Source organism: Phyllopteryx taeniolatus, chromosome 9, assembly GCF_024500385.1.
Source record: "Phyllopteryx taeniolatus isolate TA_2022b chromosome 9, UOR_Ptae_1.2, whole genome shotgun sequence".
NCBI lineage: Eukaryota > Metazoa > Chordata > Actinopteri > Syngnathiformes > Syngnathidae > Phyllopteryx > Phyllopteryx taeniolatus.
The window spans coordinates 16,344,595-16,370,516 of NC_084510.1; the positions used below are offsets into that span (position 1 = coordinate 16,344,595).

Consider the following 25,922-nt stretch of genomic DNA (forward strand, 5'->3'; position numbering starts at 1 on the left):
ACAGCTCTGTCTTAACTTGATTAAATGATTGATTAGCTTATTGATTTCCTTTAGCACATTGAAAAGCACAGTTTAAAAAAATCAGGTTATTAGTATACTTTGGAAAATCAAATATTTTGAAATCCAAATCACAGTATGTTGTTAATCGCACGCATCATCATTCATCATGTCAAGTCCTTGGTGACAACAAAAGCTGTTGATATTGGGCATTGAAAGCATCGATAAAGAGAGTGAATACAGTTGTAAAAAGACTTTATTCCACATGAAAACATTTCCGCATATGCAACAATATTACAACAAGAGTTTCATTTTAACCACAGCATCTAAAATGGTTAAATAAAAAAATAAGACAATAAAAATGCACACAAGGAAACATGATTTTGGTCACTTTTATACAAATGTTTACTGCATCATGCATTCATAAACTCACCCTGCAGCTTCACTGATTTCAAGTCTGACTTCAGTTGATTTCACAGCACAAATAAATTAACAGATAAATATATCGCAGTAAGAGGCTGTGAGTGAATGTCGTTAAACTGTAGCGACTTCTACTTCGTGACACATTGCCAAACTAAAATTTGGTCTGTAATCACAATCTCACATATTTTCATTTGACATGTACATAGCTGCCAAGCATCGTCTTTTTTCATACCATGGTACTTTGAATCTTATGTACTGTGTGTTAGCAGAGCAGCAGCATAGTTTCAACTAGTTAAGTCATGGGCACATCAGTAATTAACAATAACTGGTATATTTAAAAAACAAACAAACAAGTAATTGTGGGTAAACAAGACTATTCTGCCAATTTCAAAGTAGCAAAACTGGCATGCTGATTGATCCAGGACCACAAAAATATTCTACCTACACTTTAGGGCACGTTACTCATTTACAATATCTTAGAATGGTGGTTCATATTCTTCATACAAGTACTTGAAATAGTATGGTCAACATGGTGACAGTTTGAAGACACCTAGTGGTAAAACACTGCTTTAAGTAATTGTGGTTATTTGGCCCCTTCAGTTCATATTGGTATTCATGTTCACGTTCCAAATTTGTGACACTTATCTCAAAACATCACAAAATCATTTATAGCCTGCATTGTTTTCCCCCATACAGGTGAGATTTGATTATTCAACTGCTGATTTTTGCAACGAGTCCAAATGAAATCAAGTAAGATTTCTCTCACTTGGTCCAAACCGATTCACTCTCACAGTGTCACACTTGACTCATATAGTGAGTGCCATCGTCTACAGGCCAGTGTTCTTGAGAGTCATTTGTGGACAATTGAAGAGCTCTTCTTTGGATGACCTGTAAGTGAGTGATACATAGAATTATCTGGAGATCCCTTGAAAACACAATCTCATTCTGTAATGCTGTCTGGCAGAATGGTAAATCTGAGGCGATAAATAAAGGTGCTGGCGTTAATTCTATTAGGAAAGTTGATGATGAGGATAAACTAAGCAACAAAAGTTTTGCCTACCTGCTCCTGGTACTTCTGATTTTGATATCGGATTGCCTCCAGAGCCGCCATGCTTTTTACCCTTACTGCTCCCTGTCTGTCAAGTGAACGTGATCTGGGTCCTTTGAGCTGACTGCGCCAGTGCCACGATTTCAGCTGTTCGTTCACCACTTGCCGTGGGAGGCAGTTGGAGTGGTACTGTGGATGATCGCATTGTGCTGAGGGGGGAGAGTGTCTGCTATCAGGAGCCAAATGCCTTGGTACTCTCTGCAGGGGCACAGGAGCTTCTTTGTAGCGGTACTCATATCTGCTGGGGGGGCAGGGAGACTGACAGGTGTAATAGCTCCACGGCATGTCTACATACGGAGGGTAAACCACTTCCTCATTGTAATAGGCTTTGTGGACACTTAGATTGGACTGGTGTCTGGGACTGTGGTAAACTCCAGAATTTGGGGAGGCTTGAGGTCCATAGCTACCAAATGGAGCAGAGAGCGGGGAGGCAGCCTGATAGTGTTTAGGCAAATCACAAGGCAGCTCTTGACTGGGGGAGCTGCTGTAGGATGCAAACGAGTGTTCGGAGTTGCTATCCTCAGAGCCTGCATTGTTTACGCAACTAAACATGAGAGGAGAAGCTTCTGATGGTGTTTTGTTTAAATCTGTCAGTCGCCTCCTTCGACCCCTGGCGCGACCACGGTCCTTGTCTGGTCCGAGTGAAGATTCAGGGTTAGATATCCTGTGCAAGTCACACAAGGATGTCAGGATGTACTTAAACTGAGCTAACAAGGAATCATCTACAGTGTATATAAAAAGTCTACACATACACGTTCAAATGCCATGTTTTTGTGATATGAAAAAAATAGTCTGAGATAAATCCTCTCAAAACCATTAATGTAACCTATATACTGTGCAAATTGATGTATTTTATAAATCTTTTCACGAGGGAAGGTGAAATAAATAACTGAAATATCATGGTTGCGTAAGTGTGCACACCGTCTTATATCAAGGGATGTGTCGTTGTTCAGAATTAACCAATCACATTCAAACTCATGTTAAAATGGGAGGGAGTCAGCACAAACCTGCAATCATTTAAAGTGCCTCTGATTAACTCCAAGTAAAGTTCAGTTTTACTTGTAGGCTTTTCCTTAATTTTCTTTTTGATTTTTGATCAGAATCCTGAAGGTTTTGTGATATCACTGACTGGTATTTGGAACTGTTCATAATTCCCTCCACATCATCTATGGTCCAAGTTACAGCTGAAGAAAAACAGCCCCAAAGCATGACACTGCCACCATCATGTTTCAGTGTAGATATGATGTTCATTTGCTAATGAGCAGTGTTGTGTTTGCACCAAACATACTTTTGGGATTATGACCAAAAAGTTCAACCTTGGTTTCATTCGACCATGATGAAATCTCTCAAACACAAGTGGGAAAATTTTTTATGGTTAGATGAAATCAACTTCAGTTTAGCATGAGTTTGAATGTGAGTGGCTAATTTTAAACACTGCCACATTCCAGTTAGAAGAGGTTGTGCACACCTGTGCAACCACATTATTTCAGTTGTTTATCTTTACTTACATTCACAAGAAGATTTTAAAAATATTTTCGATTGAATTGTAAAGATTATAGCTCACATTAATGGTGCAAAATGTTTTTAAATGATTTCTTTTGGGATCCTTTTTTATGTCACAAAATCCTGGCAATTGAACAGGAGTGTGTTGACTTTTCATATCCACTGTTCCCAAGCAGATACTCTTTAGAACTAGAAGTCTATGCTGACAGACAAATTGTAGTACCTGAGAGAGAGCTGCCTGTGTATGCGCATCTCTGACATGGAAGGCGTGCTGTTAGACTGTGTACGGCTCAGTTTCAAATGGGAGAGCTGCTGTGGCAGAGCAGAAAGTGGCAAGCAAGCCTCCAGTGGTGGTAGTAACTCATTCTTGGCTGGACTGGAGAAAAACAAATGTTTCACATATTTTATCTGCCAAAACATACCGTAATATACTCAGCTGCATAATTCACTTGAAAAAAATGTAGACCCCCCAAAAATGCAGACCCCAAATACTGTATTAGTGTTTACTATTTTCAAAGCGTTGTGAAACTGAAAACTATGACTTCTTTTACAGTCGTTACCTACATTTTAAAACACGATCCTATATACTTGGCCTTTAATATAGAGTGTTGAGTCTTTATTAGAGTTCAACAAGGCAGTTAACCCTAAATTACAACTCCGTGATGTAGGGTTCTGTCTTTTCCGTTTGGTCATTGTACCACGTATCCAACAGTAGATAGTGCATCTTAAACGACTCTAACCTTTGTCATAATAGAGGAGTTAAGAATGGGGGATAAAATGAACCTAAGTTCTGAGAGATTTTTTTCCCCTTTCTTCACGATGTTATAAACAAGTGATAACTGGTAAAAGATAAGGCCAAACTCTACAACAAGATTGAGAATTGGAACACCCACAAGTTGATGGTAGGCAATTTAAAAAGTTTCCTAAAGAGCAATGCTATTTCACTGGTAAACTTAAGGAAACTGAATGGCTTCTAGCATTATTTAATTTCCAAAGTGGCGTCACTGTTAATTTTCTTATTTCTCTGAATTGTCAATAATAGGAAAGAGAGTTCACAAGCTTACAAATAAAACTAGTAGCTGCATACTCTGCATAGTGCCTTGTCCAAAAGGGAAACTTGATAGCTGTGTCATAATGGATGGTCCCCATTACCTTTCTTTGGAGGAGGACCGTGACTTTTTGCTCTTCTGGTATGGCTGGTCAAGGCTTGTCTCTGACCACGGGGAGTGCTGGATCGGAGGCGTGTCATATGCGGGGCTTGAGTTAAAACTCATTGAAAAGTCAAGGCTAGGATGCGGCGATGAGCTTGGTGTCTGAGGCCCCACAGATGGTGATCGATAGGAACCGTCTGTGTAGGACTTTGAAGACACAGTGGGTGGCTGTGGAGAGTCCATCTCTCCTGAATATGGGAGGACCGAGGATGGCTGTGAAGACTCACTCGGCCCTTCTAATTACAAATATGATACAGTTAACAGTGAACACACACATCTCGACAGATCCTTTCTTGTAAACTTTGGGCCTTACCTTCGTCTTGAACCACTGAATCAGATAAAGAGCTGTCATCAGACGCAACAAGATCTGAGAAACAAAAGCAAAACAGACTTTGAGTCACCTGTGATGCATCAATCCCGATGCTCTTTTGACCTCACACAGTAGTATGACTTGCACAAATTACTTGTTTTTTTTCTGCAATTTGTACAAAGGTGAGAACAGACTATAGCCTATCACGAACCTATGTTAGTATGTTAGGCAATAGTAAAGTCATTACAGTAATTATTTGTATAAAAAACATTTATAGGCAATTAATACAAAACGTTCAAATGAAAAACAGATTCAAATAAAAAAACAGTAAGTACAGCGGTACCGCCACTTTGTGATGGAAGATCCCCTGTAGTGGGTCAGAGCATAAGCCGAGGCGGGACCCATTCAATTTAAAGAGTCCCTGGTTAGTCATGGTGGTAATCAACTAATTGGTTGATTAATTATAATGTATTTAATTAGGAATAATACAATTAAATAATTAGAATAAATTACTTTATTTACTAATAATAATGTATTATATATAATTATATTTGAAAAAAAAACCCTGAATATTAATATAATTTATTTAAAATTAACAATTTTACCTGTTTTAATTCTTTTCTTTTCTTTTTACCTTATCTACAAAAGACCTGGCCCATCTGTCCATTGTTAAAATCAAATGTGGCCATTAAGCACAAAAGTTTGGCCATCGCTGGCCTAAAGGGTAAAAAAAGACTCAATACTATACTGTAGGCCTCAGACAGGGCTACAGCTCCACAGAATAAAGGGCGCAATTACTGGGCTGACAACTCACACAACACCACTGGATGTGTATCTACAGAGGATATACAAAGTCTACACCCTATTGTTCAAATGCCAGGTTTTTGTGATATAAAACAACGAGACTAAGATTAATGTGACCTAAAGTATAACCTGTACAACTCAATTGGAAAAAAAATCTTTTTGCGAGGATAAGTACAAATAAATAACTGAAATAATGTGGCTGCACAAGTATGCACCCCTTCTTATGACTGGGATGCTGGAATGTGGCAGTGTTCAGAATTAACCAGTCACATTTAAAGTCATGATAAATGGGAGTCAGCACACACCTGCCACACCTGCCTTTGATTAACCCCATTTAAAGTTCAGACGCTCTAATAGGCTTTTCCTAACATTTATTTTCATTTCTCCCAGAAGACTGAAGGTTTTATGCTGGGTGGTACTGTTTAGACTGTTTAGAATTCCCTCCACCTTTACCATGGCCCCACTTAAAATAGAAAAAGAAAAGAAAGCATGATGCTGCCAACACCATGCTTCACTGTAGGTATTGTGTTCTTTTGGTGATGAACCACAACGCATTTTCAGACGTGTTTGGGAGATTTTGTTATGGTCCGATCAAACCAACGTTGAACTTTTGGCTGTAACTCCAAAAGGTACGTTTGGCAAAAACACAAAACTGGTCATCACCAAAAACGGCAGGAAAAGCCTACTAGAACAACTGAGCTTTATTTGGGGCTAATCAGAGGCAATTTAAATTGTGGCAGGTGTGTGCTGACTCCCGTTTAACATGGTTTTGAAAGTGATTGGTTAATTTTGAACACAGCACAACTCAGAGGATCTGCACACTTGTGCAATTACATCTCAGTTGTCTGTTTAGACTTCCCCCCCCAAAAGGATTTTAAAAATTTCCATTGAGTTGTATAGGTTTTGGCCACATTAATGTTGGAAAAAAGTTTTGAAATGATTACACTTGGTCTCATTTCTTATGTCACAAAAAACTGCCATTTCAATAAGGATGTAAAGACTTCTTATACCCACTGTATACATGTATGATTTGATGCTGATATATTCTAGTATTGTTCACCTTGGAAGAGGTCTGCACTTACTCACCTTGTCGTGGGATATTAAAAGCAGGAAGAGGTGATGATCGGCCGTGCTCCAGCCGCAGGTGGAAAGCGGTCTCTTGTAAATGTTTGAGTTTCTTCTCCTCTTGCTTAGATTGCTTCAGTCGACTCTTTCTAACAGCCTTACTCAGGTGGTTCTCCTCGCAAAGCTTGCGTGCTGCCTCATAGATCTTAAACTGAAGAGCCAACTCGGCATCAACAAGATTTAGGGCCGACTCCTGCAAAGGTAGAACAAAATGGGTTATGAATGCTGTTCAAAAACAGACCGTCACACATTCAATCAATGTGTTCTTATACCTTCACTCCCCGGGGGATGCTTTGCTCATCAAGCTTGAAAGCAGCTCCGATGCGTCTCCGGATCTGTGGAGGCTTCTCTCCTGGCAGCAGAGGATAATCTCCTGAGAGCCGGCCTGTCAGTTCCTTAACAACACAAATAAATTCACAAATAGAATTTCTCAGCAAAGAGAGTGAACCAGAATAAAAACACATTTTTGTACAGATGAAATGATGAATACAAAGAGCAGACACAATTTCCAATGCAAATGCATCATTTAGGTTCAGCGGCTCACATATGCAGAAATCATTCAGGTGGGAAGGTTGGATACCACTACATAAACACCCCGTTTTCCTCACATGTTGCCGCATATACTGTAGGTTCTGGCAGTCTGTTGCACAATTTCTCGTCACAGTACATTCTTCTGGTCTCACCTATCTACATCAGGTAACCATTTCCAAAGCAAACCAAGTACATGACGACACAAGGTTTATGATTTCATCACTCGTAAAATCCCTACATCTTTGAGTCATGCTGATGCAGATGGCCAGTGAGTTTACACGTTACCTTCTCACAGTGACGAGAGTTAGAGGGCGCGGTGCGTCCGATTAGATCACCTTAGCATGTCCCGACACGAGTGCCCAGCCCGAGTGTTAGCAGAAAAGAATGATCACTACTGGGATTTTACCTTTAAGCAACCACACTTTGGCACAGATTCCCAAATCAGATTTTGCATCCAGTTTCAAAATTAGTGAACTTTATGTGGCCATCACATCCTTAAATGAGAGAGGCTATTTACTATAAAGCGGAAACGCAACTGAAAGAAAGAACGCAAGCAAATGAAATGACCATGACTTAAAGTTCCAAGTCAAACAATCCTAATCTGGATAAGCATCAAATCGTACACCTTCATATAGATATGTCTGCGCCGGACTGAATTTTTTCATTGTTTTTTACTTTTCATTCACTGAGAAATTAAGGAAAATGCCCAGTTTTGCAATGTTAAAAAAGGAATGAAAAATCATAGTTTGTTTCTGGTTTTGCAATGGCTATTTGTAAGTATGTAAACTGTAAAGAAAACAAACTCCTTAAAAAGGCCAAAAGGGCAAAAAGAACCAGGACTATATTTAGTGGATGATTCATACTTTCCAAAAGATCAACTTCCCTTTTTGCTCCCTAAATCTCTTTAATCTTGCTGAATGAAGATTGGTGGTTTTCAAAGTGTTCCGTATGACAAATCTTGCAAACTGCCAGCTTCTTCTCATCATGTGGATGAGTGGGAGTTTAGAAATACTGAAGTGAAAGTGAGGCTTGTCTGAAAAAATGAGTGTAGACTGAAAGTTAAAAAAAGAGACAAGCAACATTGTCCAGTCAACCTCAGAAGTGTCTCCTTATGTTATTTTAAGGACTTGCAATAAATGTTTCAACAATCATTCCAAGTTGAACCATTGCACATAAAAAGGTGATGCCTGGTATGGCACAGCTCGAGAATGATAGAATAACATCTTTCCAAATGATGTATCAACTGTTAAAAGTTAAAAAGGTTTCAACAGAACAAGACGCCTATGGTCAAGTCACACAATAATGAATCCAAAATTCCTCACTGCTTCACGAATGCAGAGTTTCTTCAGCTCCAGGAGGCACAGCTCGAGTTGGTCTTGGAGCGCCTGGTGCTTGAGCTTCATGGCTCGCGTGTGCGTGTTCACATCCTTTGTATGCGATGTCGGGCTGTCTGAGCCTATGGCGTACAACCACAAACAAAAAGAAAACAATTTGAATTAAGTTGCATTTTTGGAAAAAAAGGTGTTGTATCACGAAAAGAAATTGGATTATTACAAAAATTAGGTCAGAATATTCACAACAAAAAGTCACAATTTATGAGAATAAAGCCATAATGTGGAAAACAAAAGGAGAGAATATGATGAGATTAGAGTCAAACAGAAAGCAAAGTAAAACAATGGAATAATACAAGAATTCAAATTCCCCATATGAACCTAAATGTGAAAGCCTGAGACAAACAGCCGCTTTCTCTTTCTAGAGACTTGCTATATAAGAATCAGGTAATATCATTAAATATTTGTTATAAACACTTCTGATGTGATGGAACAAACTGAAAAAATGTGGACTTTCAGTGTGCATAATTCTTTCTTAGGACCACAAACATTTACACAATGACAAACTTCACACTGATGACAGTGTTGATGTGACAAAATAACATCAACCAATGTCACTCTCAAACTTTTGATACAGGGTGATTGAAAAGTAACTCCCTATTTTAAAATACTTATAATTTATTCATATGTTGTAATATTTTTCTAAATTTTTTTGTGTATGTTCCATGATTAAAGGAGCAAGTCTATTCTACCAAACCAATGACTTTGGAAGAACTTCAAGGGCGAATATGAGAAGTTATGTCTTCCATCCCACAAGAGTTCCTTGTGAAATCAGTTAATGCGGTTCCCAGACGGCTTGAGAAACTGGTGGCTAATGCTGGCGCCTATATCGAATTATAAATAAAATAAAAAATCATGCAATACACTTTCTTCTCATGTTCATTTCTTGTAAGAAATATAGTTCAGAAATAAATTACAATTACTTAAAAATAGGGAGTTACTTTTCAATCACCCTGTATATTTATATACCTCTATTTTTTTTGTTGGAATATTACGTTATTTTTCTTTTAAAATTACAACTGTATTCTTTTAATATTTCTTTCAACTTTATTCTTGTAATTATGACTTTATTCTCAAATATCTCAAATCTAAAAAAAAAAAGACAGGACAGAAATACTGTATGAATTTTAGATTCCACAGTGGAACCCACTTAAACAAAAAGATGACTATTAGGAAAAAAGTTAAATGTGTTTTTGTCATTTTTATAATGTGAGAATAAAACTGTGTGACTATTGACAGCTAGTGAGTGTTCAGCTAGTGCTGTCTGTCGCCTTGGAGACTAATAACATGAGGCTTAGTCACCGGGCTAGGGGAGTGTCTTGGAGCAGAATGCATTGAGCAGTGCATACCTTTAGAGATTATTAACAGAATCCCTGCAGGTACTGACAAACATCTGATGTGTCAACAGGACAGAAGTGTGGCAACGTGACAATAGAGCAGAGAATTCCTCATCCTTGAGACACAAACAGCTATTCTTGATGGATGGACACGTTCTCATTGTATGGAGCAGGCACCACGCGGTCAATTAAGGCCAGAGGAATGTCACACAGGACAGAACTAATCAGTACACATTACAGCGAAAATAACACTGCTGGTCTATAAGAAAAAACATTTTGCGTTTTCGACTTGAACAATGTCTATCCCAATTTAAAGTTTGCCATTGAACCAGTCCACTGATAATTTAAGAAACTATGTTTCACAGTAACACATTGATGTTCACAATCACGGCTTTATAGACATGATTGTATACTATTACCTGTGTCAAAGAGGGTTGTCACTTTTTGGTGGTGAAAGGACAAAGACATACAGTACTGTACACTAACAGGCCCCAACATTAGGTACACCTGCATGAGGTCCAAAACAAAAGATCTAACAAAAATTCTAATTATGGTCATTATTGACTGACATTCACGTTACCATGAAGGGATTCATTCATTATACCGTGATATGAAAGACAATATCACCCAGCTCGAATGTCAGTGATGTTTAGGTTGCAGATGGTTATAGTTTCCACTTTGTGCTAAGTCATATTTATAGGTGTTCCAAATATGTTTTCCCCCTCTTTTTGCCAAATAAGGTAGCCAAAACTACCACCTACCAAAACTATTTTAGATACACAAAAAAATACTGCTGTAAAAGATTATTGTCTTTTTAAATCATTAATTAAATAGCAGACTCTTTGAATGATGTGAACTGCTGCTTTGTTGCATGCCACTGTTGTATTGAGGAGAACAACGGGAATAGTTCCCAGAAGAGTTGGCAAAGCGTTGCTCAATTTCCAAATCAAGTACTCAGTTTAACCTCAACTGCTTCAAGACACAATTAATCAATCAATTCCACAGAGTTCACCCAGTTCTCAAAAATCAGTATGTAGGTTAATGTGCCCTTCCGTAATGTAAATGAACTTAAATTGTCACATGAAAGCTGCCAAAAGCATAAGGCCAACTACAGCAACAAAGCCCGGCACTAACCAAATCCTTTTACTGTTTCTGATATTATGCTAATATATTGTGTGATTTAACGATACATTTGGGAGGCTGGATGTGCATGAAGTGAAAATGATCTTTTCTTAGTGAAGACGATTAATAATGCAACAAGCGCATGAGTGTGTACTAAATGAACACTGTAAACATGTTTTACCAGAGTGGAGGATGATGCCGCTATCAGTATCGCTGATCTCGCTGTTGCCTTCCATACTGTTCAATTACTATTCTTCAGTGGCGGGGAAACATAATGATCACCATGTCCTGTATAGACAGATTCAAAATCAATCAATAATTTTAAAACTGATGACATAAACACTGTAAATCTGGTACGGAAAACAAATAAAGAGCTTTGCCAACAATGTTTAATGAGTTAACATCAACGGACTGAAGACGGAGAACATTAATAGAGGATCAGCAGGTCTAGTACCTTTGATAGACCTACCGTAATTTCTCGTATATAATGCGCACCCGGCGGCACGGTGGACGACTGGTTAGAGCGTCAGCCTCACAGTTCTGAGGACCCGGGTTCAATCCCCGGTCCCGCCTGTGTGGAGTTTGCATGTTCTCCCCGTGCCTGTGTGGGTTTTCTCCGGGAACTCCGGTTTCCTCCCACATCCCAAAAAATGCATTAATTGGAGACTCTAAATTGCCCGTAGGTGTGAATGTGAGTGCGAATGGTTGTTTGTTTCTCTGTGCCCTGCGATTGGCTGGCAACCAGTTCAGGGTGTACCCCGCCTCCTGCCCGATGACAGCTGGGATAGGCTCCAGCACGCCCGCGACCCTAGTGAGGAGAAGCGGCTGAGAAAATGGATGGATGGATAATGCGCACCCATGTATAATACACACCCCCAAAGTTGACCTCAAAATTCTGGAAAACCCTTCTACCTATGTATAATGCATTTTTACAATGCATGATTTTGCTTCGACCTATATGATCAAAACATGAAGTATTATCTGTATTTTTTTTCAAATAATTATTCTGAAGTTAAGCATGTTATTTGAAAACGTAATCCATCCATCCATCCATCCATTTTCTGAGCCGCTTCTCCTCACTAGGGTCGCGGGCGTGCTGGAGCCTATCCCAGCTGTCATCGGGCAGGAGGCGGGGTACACCCTGAACTGGTTGCCAGCCAATCGCAGGGCACATAGGAACAAACAACCATTCACACTCACAGTCATGCCTACGGGCAATTTAGAGTCTCCAATTCATGCATGTTTTTGGGATGTGGGAGGAAACCGGAGTGCCCGGAGAAAACCCATGCAGGCACGGGGAGAACATGCAAACTCCACACAGGCGGGGCCGGGGATTGAACCCGCGTCCTCAGAACTGTGAGGCTGACGCTCTAACCAGTCGGCCACCGTGCCGCTGAAAACGTAATCCTTTTTCTTTTTTATTTACTTGCTCTTATTTTGAAATTCACAGCCCTACTTTTATTTAGTACATTAGAAAACACACAGTGGTGCTCATATGTTTGATTACCCAGGCAGAATTTGTAATAAGAGTACAATTCATGAAAACATGAAGGACCAGGCGAAACACATTGAATTTTATTTTAATGGAATTCAAATTAAACGGCAAAGAATTTCAGAAAAGCATTATCATTCAACAAAACATAACCATAAAGAAATTAATGATGGTTGTTGTTCAGTCATCAGTCATATTTAAAAAAATATATTTCACAAATTCTGCAAGGGTATGTAAACTTATGAGCACAACTGTACATATATGTAGTCATACGTACCTGTATATTGGAATGAAAGTGTAGGCTGCACCTTTTTTAGGTGGCGGTGGCATTTTGGAATGAAAGTGTACAGCTTTTTCATAACCACAAGATGGCGGCATACATTTATAAAATGTGAAAGTTCCCCCCCCCCCATTTCCCCCTATACCTATGTATAATGCGCACTATTGACTTTTGACAATTTTTTGGGGGGAGAAATGCGCATTATACACGAGAAATTACGGTACCTACTATTACCCAACTATATGACCTGTAGCTGGAATGACTCAGGAGTGACTTCCCACTTTGATCCTACACTCACACAGGTGGAGTCATAGCTTACAGCAGAGCAAGTGTGTGTAGCCAGGTCTGGTCTGTTTCCTGTGACTGCTCTGTTGTCATACGATGCCAGTATCACAACTCCTGGTTCGATTATTAACTAAAAGGGATCAGTGGAATGCAGTGGCGTGGCAGCGGCGCATTCCAACATGCAGAGTAGGTTCAGCTCGGATAGCCGTGGGAAGCCAAGAAGTTACAATGTGAATGTTACTACTTGTTTGCACACTGTACGGCTGCATGCTGAGAAGTGCCTCTATAAAAAATGTCTCCTGTTATCAGCCTAGACATGACATGGAACATGACACATCCTGCATTACGCTCATATGACTGTGACTTGCTAAGGTGTTAACTGGCCACTGTGTTGCCACATTGCTTTCACCATAGATAAAGAACGGATGATGAACCAGCTTAAACAATGATGACTACAGTATAGCAACATTTTCTTCTTTTAACCATGGATAGAAAAGTCAAACAACAAGTTCATGGTTTGATCAAGGCCTTGCCGCCTATATTTAACATTGAAATCAACAGAATGAAAGAAAAATGTTAACAATTCAACCTGCGTACATCAATTACAGTTGGTTCTGAATAATTACATCATCAGCTTTAATCATTATTTTGTTTTTTAAAACAGCATTGTTTTTTTTGTTTTTTTTAACACAGTAACAATTACTTTCTCCATCAAACCAATGATGGGAGTGGCAAATAATGAAACAAAAAAAGTTACTGAAGCAGCCAGTTGGTTAAAAACACAATGTAATAATACATTTTCATTCATATGCATGTTGACAGTACATGTAGAATCTTGTATTATACAACCCCAATTCCAATGAAGTTGGGACGTTGTGTTAAACACGCAAAGTTCAAAAGCCAGTAAGAATTCCACCTACAAAGCTTCAACAATTAGTGTCCTCAGTTCACAAATGTTTATTGAATGTTGTTAAAAGAAAAGGTGATGTAAGTGGTAAACATGACCCTGTCCCATCTTTTTTGGAATGTGTTACAGCCATAAAATTTTAAGTTAATGGTTATTTGCTAAAAACAATAAAGTTTATCAGTTTGAACATTAAATATCTTGTCTTTGTAGTGTATTCAATTAAATTTTGATTGAATTTGCAAATCATTGTATTCTGTTTTTATTTATGTTTAACACAATGTCCCAACTTGGCGGCACGGTGGACGACTGGTTAGAGCATCTACCTCACAGTTCTGAGGACCAGGGTTCAATCCCCGGCCCCGCCTGTGTGGAGTTTACATGTTCTCCCTGTGCCTGCATGGGTTTTCTCCGGGCACGCCGGTTTCCTCCCACGTCCCAAAAACATGTGTGGTATGTTGATTGAAGACTCTAAATTTGCCCGTAAGTGTGAATGTGAGTGCGAATGGTTGTTTGTTTATGTGTGCCCAGCGATTGGCTGGCAACCAGTTCAGGGTGTACCCCGCCTCCTGCCCGAAGATAGCTGGGATAGGCTCCAGCACTCCCGTGACCTTAGTGAGGATAAGCGGCTCAGAAAATGGATGGATGGATGGACAACATCCCAACTTCATTGGAATTGGGGAGGTAGAACAAGTAATCACAAAAATATTTATAAAAACAAAAACTATTGAAAGAGCACTAAAAGTTTTAATCGTAAATGAATCGTGGAAAAGACTGCAAGAACAGTTTTTATTTGGAAATTTTTGTCAGTTTGGCAGCTTTTCACCAAATTTGATACTTCACCTTTGTTAAAGAACATCTTTTTTTAACGTCTCTATTCTACTTGCTGAAAATCCATAAAAAGCAATTTGTAAAGTATAGTGCAAATACCCAGTGCAATATTTACAACAGAACAGACCAAAGTTATTTGGAATTCAGATAAGCAATTCTAACTGCTCATTACAACAATATAGAAGCAATGTGAGTCACACACACGGACACTAACTCACAAAACCACAGCTGTATGGTCAGAAGAAAATAATTGTACCGAGTGACACCATTAAAGGCATTTACGTTTTTCATCATAAAGCATTATTCATAACTTACTAATGTCAGGACTGATAATCACATCAACTGGGAAATTGGATTTAAAAAAAAATAAGACAAACAAAGAGGGATCTGCATTAAATCTGTTTTTTAAAAGAATTATCACAACTGCAATAAAAATGACAGGCTATATGAGAATGTACTTACTTCTGGAAGATTTGCTAAACTTCAAAGTGTGAACAGTCCCTCATAGTGTGTGTGCTGATAGAAGGCTGGCCACTGTTGAGTCCGGACAGGAATGAAAGACTGGCCCACAGAAGAAAGCACTGCCTTCCTGCTTGAAGGGAGTGGCCACATGCAGCGTCAGTATCGTGTAACCCTCAGCTGATTTTGAAACTGTGTCAACAACAATGAGCAGGTTACTGGGAATTTCATTGCAACAATATCGGCGCTTATCGGTGATGGCTGAGGGAGGAAACTTGACGAAGTGTGCCCTTTGGGGGGAAGCCTGATTAAAAGTAACACAGTGAGAATACTCAAGAGTGGCAGGAGAACACAGTTGTTCAACTAATTTAAAGAGTCAAATTAGGGAAGAAAGGCCACAAGTTGTGGTCAGCGATGTGACACCAATGGACTTTTCTGGTCTCTTTATAACAAATCCTAATTAAACAGTGTGACCATTCATCTTTCTTCATTATCTGGTCAGTTTATGACTAGTGCCATCTCCTGGATGTTCTAATGGCTCACTCATGATTGAAGCAGAGCTTGTACCCTTCCGTCCTTCCTACAAGGCCATTTTCGTTACTTCTGGGGTGAAACACATGCAGGGTGGGATAGTCTGCATGATTTATAGAGACCCACAACAGCACCTGCTCTTTCACTGCATGGCTTGCATTCATTCTGAATCTCAATATTCATTTAGGATTTCAAGGAATGTCATGGGTGTTCAGACACATAGACATACACTTACAGAAAAAGGTCCTGCAATTCCCAGACATTAAAAAGAACCTCTCACATGACTCTGCTCCAGCAAAACAGCTGCTCAAGAGAAGATAGGGGGAGCAACTGTTTCAATCAGTTAATGACTTCCACGAGGGAGTTTTTTCATTGTTGCTTGTTTGTTTGCTAGTTAGCATGCAAAAACTAATTATTCAAATTCAATGATGTTTGTGGAATGGTGGCCCCAAAGAAGAGACAACAGAAATTTCCAAGATCCAAAGTCTTTTTAATTTCTTTATTTATCAAACAAATAAAGCATGACTTGATCATCCATCTATTCTCTACACCGCTTATCTTGCTCTGGATCACGGGGACCTGCAGCTGACTTTGGGCAAAAGGTGGACTACGCCCTGGAGTGCTCCCCAGTCAATCACAGGGCACATATACCGTAAAGGCAGCCAGCCATTCACACATTTACATCATCATTGAGTAGGAACGGTACCCACTCTGCCTGCAAAGAAGTCAGCCAAATGAACCACGACAGCTTACAATGAGTGAAAAAACAGGAATCATAATTACAAAATTTTGTTCAAACTAAGGACACATGCACCCAAAAATATAACACATTGTCCAATTTAATATCCGAAGAACATTCATTCCATCAAATTAGCTATATTTAATACAGCGCAACATTAACATTTCAATATCCTTAAAGTTCTTGTAAAGAATTTAACACACCACAAGAGAAGAGAGTTGTTAACAACCTACCAAATTTGATTGAATAAAACAAAGGCGAAGCTCTCGATTTACCGGTCGATCTACGTTCCCACCCTCACCTATGGTCACTGTGGGTCGTGACCAAAAGAACGAGATCCCGGATACAAGCGGCCGAAATGAGTTTCCTCCGCAGGGTGTCTGGGCTCTCCCTTAGAGATAGGGTGAGAAGCTCGGTCATCCGGGAGGATCTCAGAGTGGAGCCGTTACTCCTTCACATCGAGAGGAGCCAGATGAGGTGGCTGGGGCATCTGATTCGGATGCCTCCCGGACGCCTCCCTGGTGAGGTGTTCCGGGCACGTCCCACCGGGAGGAGACCCCGGGGACGACCCAGGACACGCTGGAGAGACTACATCCTTCGGCTGGCCTGGGAACGCCTCGGGATCCCCCCGGAAGAGATGGATGAAGTGGCTGGGGAAAGGGAAGTCTGGGCGTCCCTGCTGAAGCTACTGCCCCCGCGACCCGACCTCGGATAAGTGGTAGAGGATGGATGGATGGATGGATGGAAATTACCAAGTACTGTATGTAAAATTAGGCTTCAAAACTTGGAAAAATCAAGCTATTCTCTCAGCTCTAAAACGCTGTGGGTGTGTCCGCTGAAGGCGATGAAACCACGCCCCGCTCAAGTGTCAACTGTCAATAAAATACATTCATATGTCGAGCATCTTTCTTACATCGAAACATCACTATATGTTTGAACCGCCAAAACATGATCATCTTAAAGGCTCCGGTGCCTGGAATATATCCCACTGAGCTGTTGTAGGGCTTTTCCACACCACGACAAGAGGCTTTAGCCACCAGCTAGCTCGTGGGCTAACAAGCTTCCAATCACAGCGGGTGCCGGGCTCGCCCAATACATCACCGACTCGTTATGTCAGTGTCTTGGTCCGCATAACAGAGACACTTGACTTCAAGGAAAAGTTTTAAATGGTAATTTTATTTATTAATGGACAAAAATATTCAAAGCTACCTGGCTGTGTGTGAAAAAATTATTGCCCCCTAAATCTAATAACTGGTTGGGCCACCCTCAGGAGCAACAACTGAAATCAAGCATTTTCTATAACTGGCAATGAGTCTTTCACATCTATGTGGAGATGGCTCACGCTTTCCTGCAGAAATGTTTTAATTCAGCAACACTGGAGGGTTTTCGAGCATGAATGGCCTTTTTGAGGTCATGCCACAGCATTCCAATTGGATTCAAGTTTGGACTTTGACAAGGCCTCTCACACTTTTTTTCAAGTCATTCAGAAATTGATTCACTAGTGTATTTTGGATCATTGTCCTGCTGCAGAATCCAAGTGCGCTTCAACTTATGGTCGCAAACTGATGGTCGAACATTCTCCTTCAGGATTTTCTGGTAAAGAGCAGAATTAATGGTTCCATCAATCACAGCAAGTCATCCAGGTCCTGAAGTTGTAAAGCAGCCCCAGACAATCACACTACCACCACCATATTTGACTGTTGGTAGGATTTTCTTTTTCTGAAATGCTGTGTTTCATTTACGCCAGATGTGACGAGACACACACCTTCCAAAAAGTTCAACTTTTGTCTCATCAGTCAATAGAATAGTCTCCCAAAAGTCTTGGGAAACATTCTGATGTTTTTTTTGTTTTTTTTGTGGCAAAAGTAAGACGTGCCTTTATGTTCTTTTTGGTCAGCAGTGGTTTCTGCCTTGGAATTCTTCCATGGATGCAATTACTGCCCAGTCTCTCTTCCTTATTGTTGAGTCATGGACACTGACCTTAACTGAGGCAGGAGAGGCATGCAATTCTTTAGATGTTGTTCGGGTTCCTTTGTGACCTCCTGGATAACTCTTCGCTGTGCTGTTGGGGTCAGTTATGTAGACTGGCCATTTCTTGGAAGGTTCATCACTGTTCCATGTTTTCTGCATTTGTGGATGGAAAATGGCTGTTACCGTGGTTCGCTAGAGTCTTAAAGATTCAGAAATGTCTTTGTAGCCCTTTCCAGACTGATAAATGTCAATTACTTTATTTCTCATCTGTTCTTGAATTTCTTTGGATCGCTTTTTGATATCTTTTAGCTGACTTATTTTGTCAGACAGGTTCTATTTAAGTGATTTCTAGATTGAACAGATCTGGAAGTAACCAGGCTTGAGTGTGGTCAGTAAAAATTAACTCAGCTTTCCTAAAAAATTTGATTAGCCACAATAAATTCATGATTTAACGAGGGGGGAATTACTTTTTCACACAGGGTCAGGTAGCTTTGAATATTTTTTTGTCCCTTAATAAATAAAATCACCATTTTAAAACTCAATTTTATATTTACTTGGGTTATCTTTGTCTTTTATTTACATTACTTTGATGATCTTAAACATTAAAGTGGGGAAACTATGCAAAAAAATAAGAATTTGAGATGGGTACAAATACTTTTCAAGGCAATGTACAGTATATACTGCTAAAGCTACTCCCCCGCGACCCGACCTCGGAGAAGCGGTAGAAAATGGATGGATGGATGGATGTACAGTATATAGTGGGAGAGGGTCATGCTGGAACGCCCAAGTATGTCACCCGGCACTGTTTTAGCCACGCCCCTCCCAAAAACAAAATAATCAGGAAAACTGAAACGGTGATAAACAGTTTAATGCTATATCTCAAAGTGCCTTAGTGATTAGCATTTCTGCCTCACAGTTTTGAGGGTTTGGGGTTGAATCTTTGATCTGGTCCTTGTACCTGTGCAGAGTTTGCATCCTTATGTGCACTAAATTGTCCATAGTGTGAATGTGAAAGCTTCTTTTGTCTGTATGTTTTAGCATTTTATCTCCATTATTTGTTATGGGAAGAACTGTTTTGAAATCTGAACAAATTGGCGGGGGACCGGCATCTAGCAAAAGATTTTGTTGCCCCTGAAAGGTTCCACGGCATGTTTTAAGTGAAGAATGAAACCAAACAGGCAGAGCTGCTTCCCGATATAATCTACAGGTATTAGCCAAGAATTGTTGGCTGGGTGTTTTGTAAATGAGTTAAAGCTGTGATTACAATAAAGTATGGCCGTAAAAATGCTGGAATTTTGTTTAAACAGGCTGCATGCCAGGTAGCATCATCAAATCTAAAAGGAGCTAAGAGAAATGCAGGTGATGATTGCCATCATTGCTACTGTAGCTTTGAATTAAAAGCCAAAATACAATCAAAATGTTAGATATCTGCCAGGAAATTATTTTAATCAGTACAGTCCATCAGTATGTTAGGTAAAACTACTAAAAAGATATAATTATTCTAATCCATCTTTCTCATTCTGTCGCCAAGTCAAGCTGTTTAGTTCCCTCATCTAAGACTGGTCCAGTGGAACCAGTTGGTGGTTTGCTTTTCTAAAGCAGCAGACCCAGTGACAGAAAGAGAGAGAGAGAGAGAGAGAGAGAGAGAGAGAGAGAGAGAGAGAGAGAGAGAGAGAGAGAGAGGGAGAGAGAGAGAGAGAGAGAGAGAGAGAGAGAGAGAGAGAGAGAGAGACCAGAGAGGCCTTTGTGTCTGCAAACCAGCAGCTGGCTAAACAAATTCTTCAAATAATCTCAAGTCATTTTTACAAGTGTACGACCAGGTGACTGATGCCGGTGTGTAGTGACATGAACTTTACATATAAACACTGTATTTGTAAAATTTAATATGTAGTTAAGCATCTATGTATACTCAGGATGGGCATAATAGTCGTTTAATACATTAACTGATCATTAACAATTCTGTTTATTGATCATAATGCAAAATGGACTGTTTGACTTGAGTAAAGAGGTCCTGTTGCCTAGTAGTAGAGTGCTTAGCACTGCTGCCTCAGAACAAGAAGGTCTCTGGTCTGATTCCAAAATGCGACACTCTTAACACTGGCCTTTCGGGCCTTTTTTTGTGGAGTTTGCATTTTTTTCCCCCATGACCCTGTAGGTTTTCTTCATGTGCTCCAGTTTCCTCCCACAACTAAAAACATGTAAGGCTAATTTCCAGTCTACTTACCAAGGTACTGCTGACACAAGAACTGGATTGAGTGTGACAACAATCTTGCCCACTGCTCCTCAGGGACGGGTTAAATACAAAGAACATATTTAGCTAAATACTGTACTGTATGTATAGACCTATTTTTTTTCAATGATGGTCAATGATGAAATTATGTGGCATGGCCATTATAATACAAACAAAGCAAGGTGAGTTCCTCCCAAAAGTGTGGCTACCGACAACTTCCTTTCTTATTATTCATACTGTATTTCAATGAGAATGTGTGAAGAGCAGAGGTGGGTAGAGCAGCCAAATATTGTACTCAAGTAAGAGTACTGTTACTTTAGAATAATATGACTCAAGTAAAAGTAAAAAGTAGTGATCCAAGTATTTACTTGAGTAAGAGTAAGAAAGTACTCAATGAAAAAACTACTCCAGTAAAGAGTAACTTGTGAGTAACTTCTGATTTTTTTATTTTTAAATCAGAGCATGAACATCAAATAAAAATATAATAATAATAATATATGGGAGTCAACACACACCTGCCACCATTTAAATTTTTAACTGCCCAAAAACCAACAACACATACATTGGCCCCGAAAAAGAAAAAGAATTAGTAGTGTGCATGTCGTGAGCAAGCAAGGTATCAGGGATCAAGCTACCTCTGACCTCTTGCCCTCAGGCCAGCACTTTGGAATGTGGGGACTGTAGACAATTTTAATAGATGGGACGCAATACAAACCGAACTAAACAAACAGAATTTCAATATCAACATCAAAGTGGTCTGTATAGTCTTATCTCTTCACATCCGCTTAGTTGTTTTGATGCCACGGTCAGTCACACACAAGAGGAACTATCAAGTACCACTATTTTCTCGTACACTGGTGAACCATTCTGCAGAAAGAGGATGTTGCAAACCCATCGCTTCTCTGCATTTCTTTATCTCTATGATGCACATTTGGACATTGCCTCTTTACCCTTGAACGTGTCAGTCAGAACAACAGTAGATTCGTCCATTTTCTATTGCGCTTATTATACTATACTATTATACTCAGCCTATCCCAGAGGCGAGAGGCTCGGTACACCCTGGACTCCTCGCCATCGAATGCACCAATGATTCTCAACTCGTGGGTCGTGGATAGCTAATAAAAAAATTACATGTATTCATATTGTGATTTTTTTCAGTACACTAAAGAGGCGTACCAAGTTCCCACATGGAACATATTAGGTAAGCGACAGGAAACATTACTCACTAGTGCTCTAGTCACTAGTTTACTCTGTAAACAAATATAGTCCAGTTCAGTCTCTGGTTAGTGAGTGTCATAGCTAGCAATATGCTTTTGGTGGGATATGAAATTCATTTGAAACAGCATTCAAAAATAACATACTATACTGTACATGTGTTTTCAGAGGCTAGTTCTAATAATAATAATAAAAAAAAAGTATTGTTCTTAACTTCCATAAAAGTGGTCCGTGACTTTGCAACAATAGGAAAATGCGGGCCCTGGGGTAACAACAGTTGAGAACCACTGGGATAGGAAAAACAACTAATCCCACTCACACCTATGGACAACTTAGAATCGTTAATTAACCTAATGTACATTTTCATAATGTGTGGGAAGTCTGAGTGCCCAAAGAAAACCCACACAAGCACAGGAAGAACATCGGCCACACAGGAAGGCCGGAGCTAAGAGTTAAACCCTGAACCTCAGATCTGTGAGGCAGATTTGCTAACCACTCAACTACTGTACTGTCAACAGTACACTACATGTATGTGTGAGAAAGGCATGAAGACGGACTTCCTTGTTCAGTGTCAATGGAAAATTAAAAATTACTTGTAACAATAGTGTCATGGTATGTCACTGATGGTGTAGTGGTACACTCGCCTGACTTTGGTGCAGGCAGCGTGGGTTCAGTTCCCACTCAGTGACGGTGTGAATGTGAGTGCGAATGGTTGTCCGTGCCTATATGTGCCCTGCGACTGACTGGCGACCAGTTCAGGGTGTAGTCCGCCTTTCGCCCGAAGTCAGCTGGGATAGGCTCCAGCGTCCCGCGACCCTAACCAGGATAAGCGGTATTGAAAATGGATGGATGGATGAATAGTGTCATGTACAGTGTAATGTGAACTAAATGATGAAGATGCTGATACATCAAACACTGATTATGTGCAACACATTTTATGTCAATAAGGGTCAATAATCTAGGTGGAAAAAAAACAGATGAACTAACATGTAAATTGCTCCATATATCTAATTGCTAGTCATTAGGCCTGAAACATTGATATTGAAGAATAAAGATGTATTTTTTTCGTGCACCGTTATGATTACTGCACAGAGCCGCAGGGCCATCTTAACGTGAAACTTGCTTTAAAAAGTGAGATTTTAGCCATCATTACCACTCTACATTCATGTGGAAAGGCAGCACCTGATTCCAGCGGTCTTGAGTATACTGTTAGTATAAGTTATATGCATATGCATGGAATGCTGCTGAAACAAACACTTAAATGCAATGCTTGCCTCTTACCTTCCAGGCTAGTTAGCTAGCTAGCATCCAGAGCTAGCTGACTCCATAATATCTTCACTCCATCGGCGAGCGTTTTCCACGTTTGGACTCATGTTCCCCTTGCAGTAATAAAACATAACAAGCATAAACACGTATTTTCGAATAGGCATCTGGCGGCTCCAAAAGTAAGAATAAAATGAAGTTTAACCGTTTTCAAGCAAGGTTTACTCCCAAAACTAAACTTTTGTTGGGGGGTTTAAGAGAAGTTTTGCGTGATACATTCATCGTCTCTCGAAAAAAGAAGCGCTCGAACAAACAAGCAGCGTGAATGTGTTTCTGACGGAATGACCAAAAGCCAAGTTGGCAAAATCAATACATTGCAAATAGGGAATAAACAAGGAAATATTGAGCATGATACTTATTACTGTGGTTAGATAGCACTTGAAACGCGCCCAGATACCAATTATCATCAGCGTCATCATTAAGGATTGCCAATCTACGAGTTCTAAACGTGTCTTTGAATGCCGCATTGAACATTCGCTCCCCAGTGCTGCGTGGTTAGTTTAAGGGAGAATTTATCATTGGTAAATCTGTAAATCGGTGTCATTCAAATCTGGGGATTGAATAACACTAGAAAACAACAACAAAACTATCTCTGTTTATTATTATTATTATTATTATTATTATTATTATTATTATTATTATTATTATTATTATCATTATTATTATTATTATTATTATTATTATTATTATTATTATTATTATTATTATTATATTATTATTATTAATCTTATTATTAAATAAAACTGTCATTCTATGCTTTTTCTTCGTATTGCAGTGTAATAACGATATATGACCAGTAGAGAGCAGGTAAGGTTTACTCTGTGGTTGTCACCTCGACACTGACCAGCAAACTTCTTTCTCAATGGCCGAAACCTGGACTGGTTACATTTTATGTGCAGTAGTTAAGTTATTTTGAAGAGTAACATTATTCATTTGAATCAATTTTCATTGGTCCGCTTGGGTGAAATAGTTTTCTTTTACAACAATTCCTTTTAATTATAGAGTTTGACATCACATCTTTCTCGGTAGCAAGGATGAACCCTAATAGGGTACCAACAGATATACATGAGAGTTCAACAAATTACTTTTGTTCTATCAAGACTTTTGTTGACTAGTCTGTTGTAATGTTGATTATCTTTATTTTTATAATTAATAATATACCAGTTTATAATTTCATTTGCTGGGTTGTGTTGCCATATGTGACGTTTACACAAACGACTGGCACACTCTACAACAAATAATAAAACTCACCTCATTCATTCCAATATCATCATTTAAAAAGTTTGTAAGGGATACTGTACATCATGGTGTCAAACACAAGGCCTGGGGGCCAGATCCGGCCCGGCACATCAATTTATGTGGCCCGCAAAAGCAAATCATTTACGTCAACTTCCATTATTCTTGCTAAAATCTGGACCGAAATTTCAAATCGTCATTATTAATAGATAATAACTGAGATATTGCAATAATTTTTTTTTACCAAACCCTTTTTTACAGTAACTTGAACAATAGTTGCAAACTATTATGCTTGAGTTCTGATTTCAAAACCAGTTATCCATTTGTTGTGTATATGTAATTCTATGAAGAGGCGACGAAACATTTAGATGGTTTCACAGTCATAACGGCCCTTTGAGGGAAACCATAACTATAATGTGGCCCACAACAAAAATGAGTTTGACACACCTGCTGTACATGATCGGTGCCCCTGCTTTTAGCCTGCTATGAACCTTTTAATCACAATGTGCTATGATGTAATGAGCATGCGTCAAAATCAAGGCCTGGGGGCCAGATCTGGCCCGCCACATCATTTTATGGGGCCTGCGAAAGCAAATCATGTGCTTCAACTTGATTCTTGCTAAAATCTGTACTAAAATTTTAAATTGTACCAAACTCTTAAATTGTCATAGTTTTACATTTTGTTTTCAAACCATTTTACAGTAACTTGAACAAATTATTATCCTTGACTTCTGATTTCAAAACTAATTATTCATAAATTTGTTTTGTATGTTTAATATGAAGAGCCGATTAAACATTCATAAACATGGTTTCACAGTCAGCCGTCTGAGGGAAACCGTAACTACAATGTAGTCCATGACAAAAATTAGTTCACACCCCTGATGTAATGTAATATCGTATATAAATATGTAACTCTATCACATTGTACAGTTTGTTGTATATGTATTTGTATTTGCTTTTATTTTGCTTTGTTTTACTCTGCTGTCTGCAGTCAGGTCAGCATTGCAAATGAGAATCTGTTCTCAACTGCATCACCTGGATAAAAAAAGTTAACTAAATAGATAAAATAAATAAATTTTAAGTTTCCATATTGCACTATAAAGGGCTACCTCATGTGTTGTTCAGTCTAATCTGAAGACTAAAACAATTGACACAAATGTATGATTCTCCCTTCGTAATATTGTACTTCTTCAACTCTGTGAACCCTGGCATAAAAATTAAAGAGCAAAAGACAGATCAGAGTGGTTCATGTTATAGTTTTTGTTGCACTATGCAGCAAGAATCAAACAGTCCTGTGAGAGCATGTGTATCTGTGATTTTTGTCGTCCTGCCTTGGTCCTTGCTCATTTCCGCAATCATATTGTCTCCAGTCAAAGTTAATTGAGTTTGACAGCACCAAAAAGGCTTTGGTGGACGCGGACATTGTTCTAGAGGGGAAACTGTCATTACGACGCCCTCCTCGTGACAGAATGGACTGGGGAGAAATTAACTTCGAGGTCCAGCTTGCAGCTATTGTGCTCGGCCAGAAAGAGTGAGGGCTGGAGGACAGGTCGCATCTCACAAG

At 39.3% G+C, this 25,922-nt stretch overlaps 1 protein-coding gene across 5 annotated transcripts; it reads right to left on the reverse strand.

Moving 5' to 3' along the window:
• Positions 1 to 235: 235 nt before the first annotated feature.
• On the reverse strand, positions 236 to 23,356 carry inavab (innate immunity activator b). Of its 5 annotated transcripts, XM_061785164.1 has the most exons (12): positions 23,081 to 23,355; positions 18,364 to 18,507; positions 15,117 to 15,243; positions 11,044 to 11,150; positions 8,335 to 8,468; positions 6,754 to 6,876; positions 6,443 to 6,674; positions 4,556 to 4,609; positions 4,184 to 4,478; positions 3,255 to 3,407; positions 1,481 to 2,192; positions 236 to 1,308 (listed from the first exon to the last, which is right to left on the reverse strand). In XM_061785164.1, exons 4-12 carry the CDS (start codon positions 11,096 to 11,098, stop codon positions 1,216 to 1,218), a joined length of 1,851 nt encoding a protein of 616 aa, XP_061641148.1. In that variant the 5' UTR covers positions 11,099 to 11,150; positions 15,117 to 15,243; positions 18,364 to 18,507; positions 23,081 to 23,355; the 3' UTR covers positions 236 to 1,215. The 5 variants fall into 5 exon arrangements, with proteins under 5 accessions (XP_061641148.1, XP_061641151.1, XP_061641149.1 ...); XM_061785167.1 differs by lacking the exon at positions 18,364 to 18,507; XM_061785165.1 differs by lacking the exon at positions 18,364 to 18,507 and having other exon boundaries at positions 15,117 to 15,246.
• Positions 23,357 to 25,922: the final 2,566 nt, after the last annotated feature.

What these genes read in the sequence shown, in the direction of transcription:
- inavab (XM_061785168.1), bottom strand. Translation starts at nt 11,098, where the DNA reads ATGGAAGGCAACAGCGAGATCAGCGATACTGATAGCGGCATCATCCTC. An exon ending in CGGCATCATCCTCCACTCTG is followed by an intron (nt 8,469 to 11,043) that starts GTAAAACATGTT and finishes TGTACGCCATAG; the next exon opens with GCTCAGACAGCCCGACATCG. An exon ending in TTCAGTGGTTCAAGACGAAG is followed by an intron (nt 4,479 to 4,555) that starts GTAAGGCCCAAA and finishes ATTTGTAATTAG; the next exon opens with AAGGGCCGAGTGAGTCTTCA.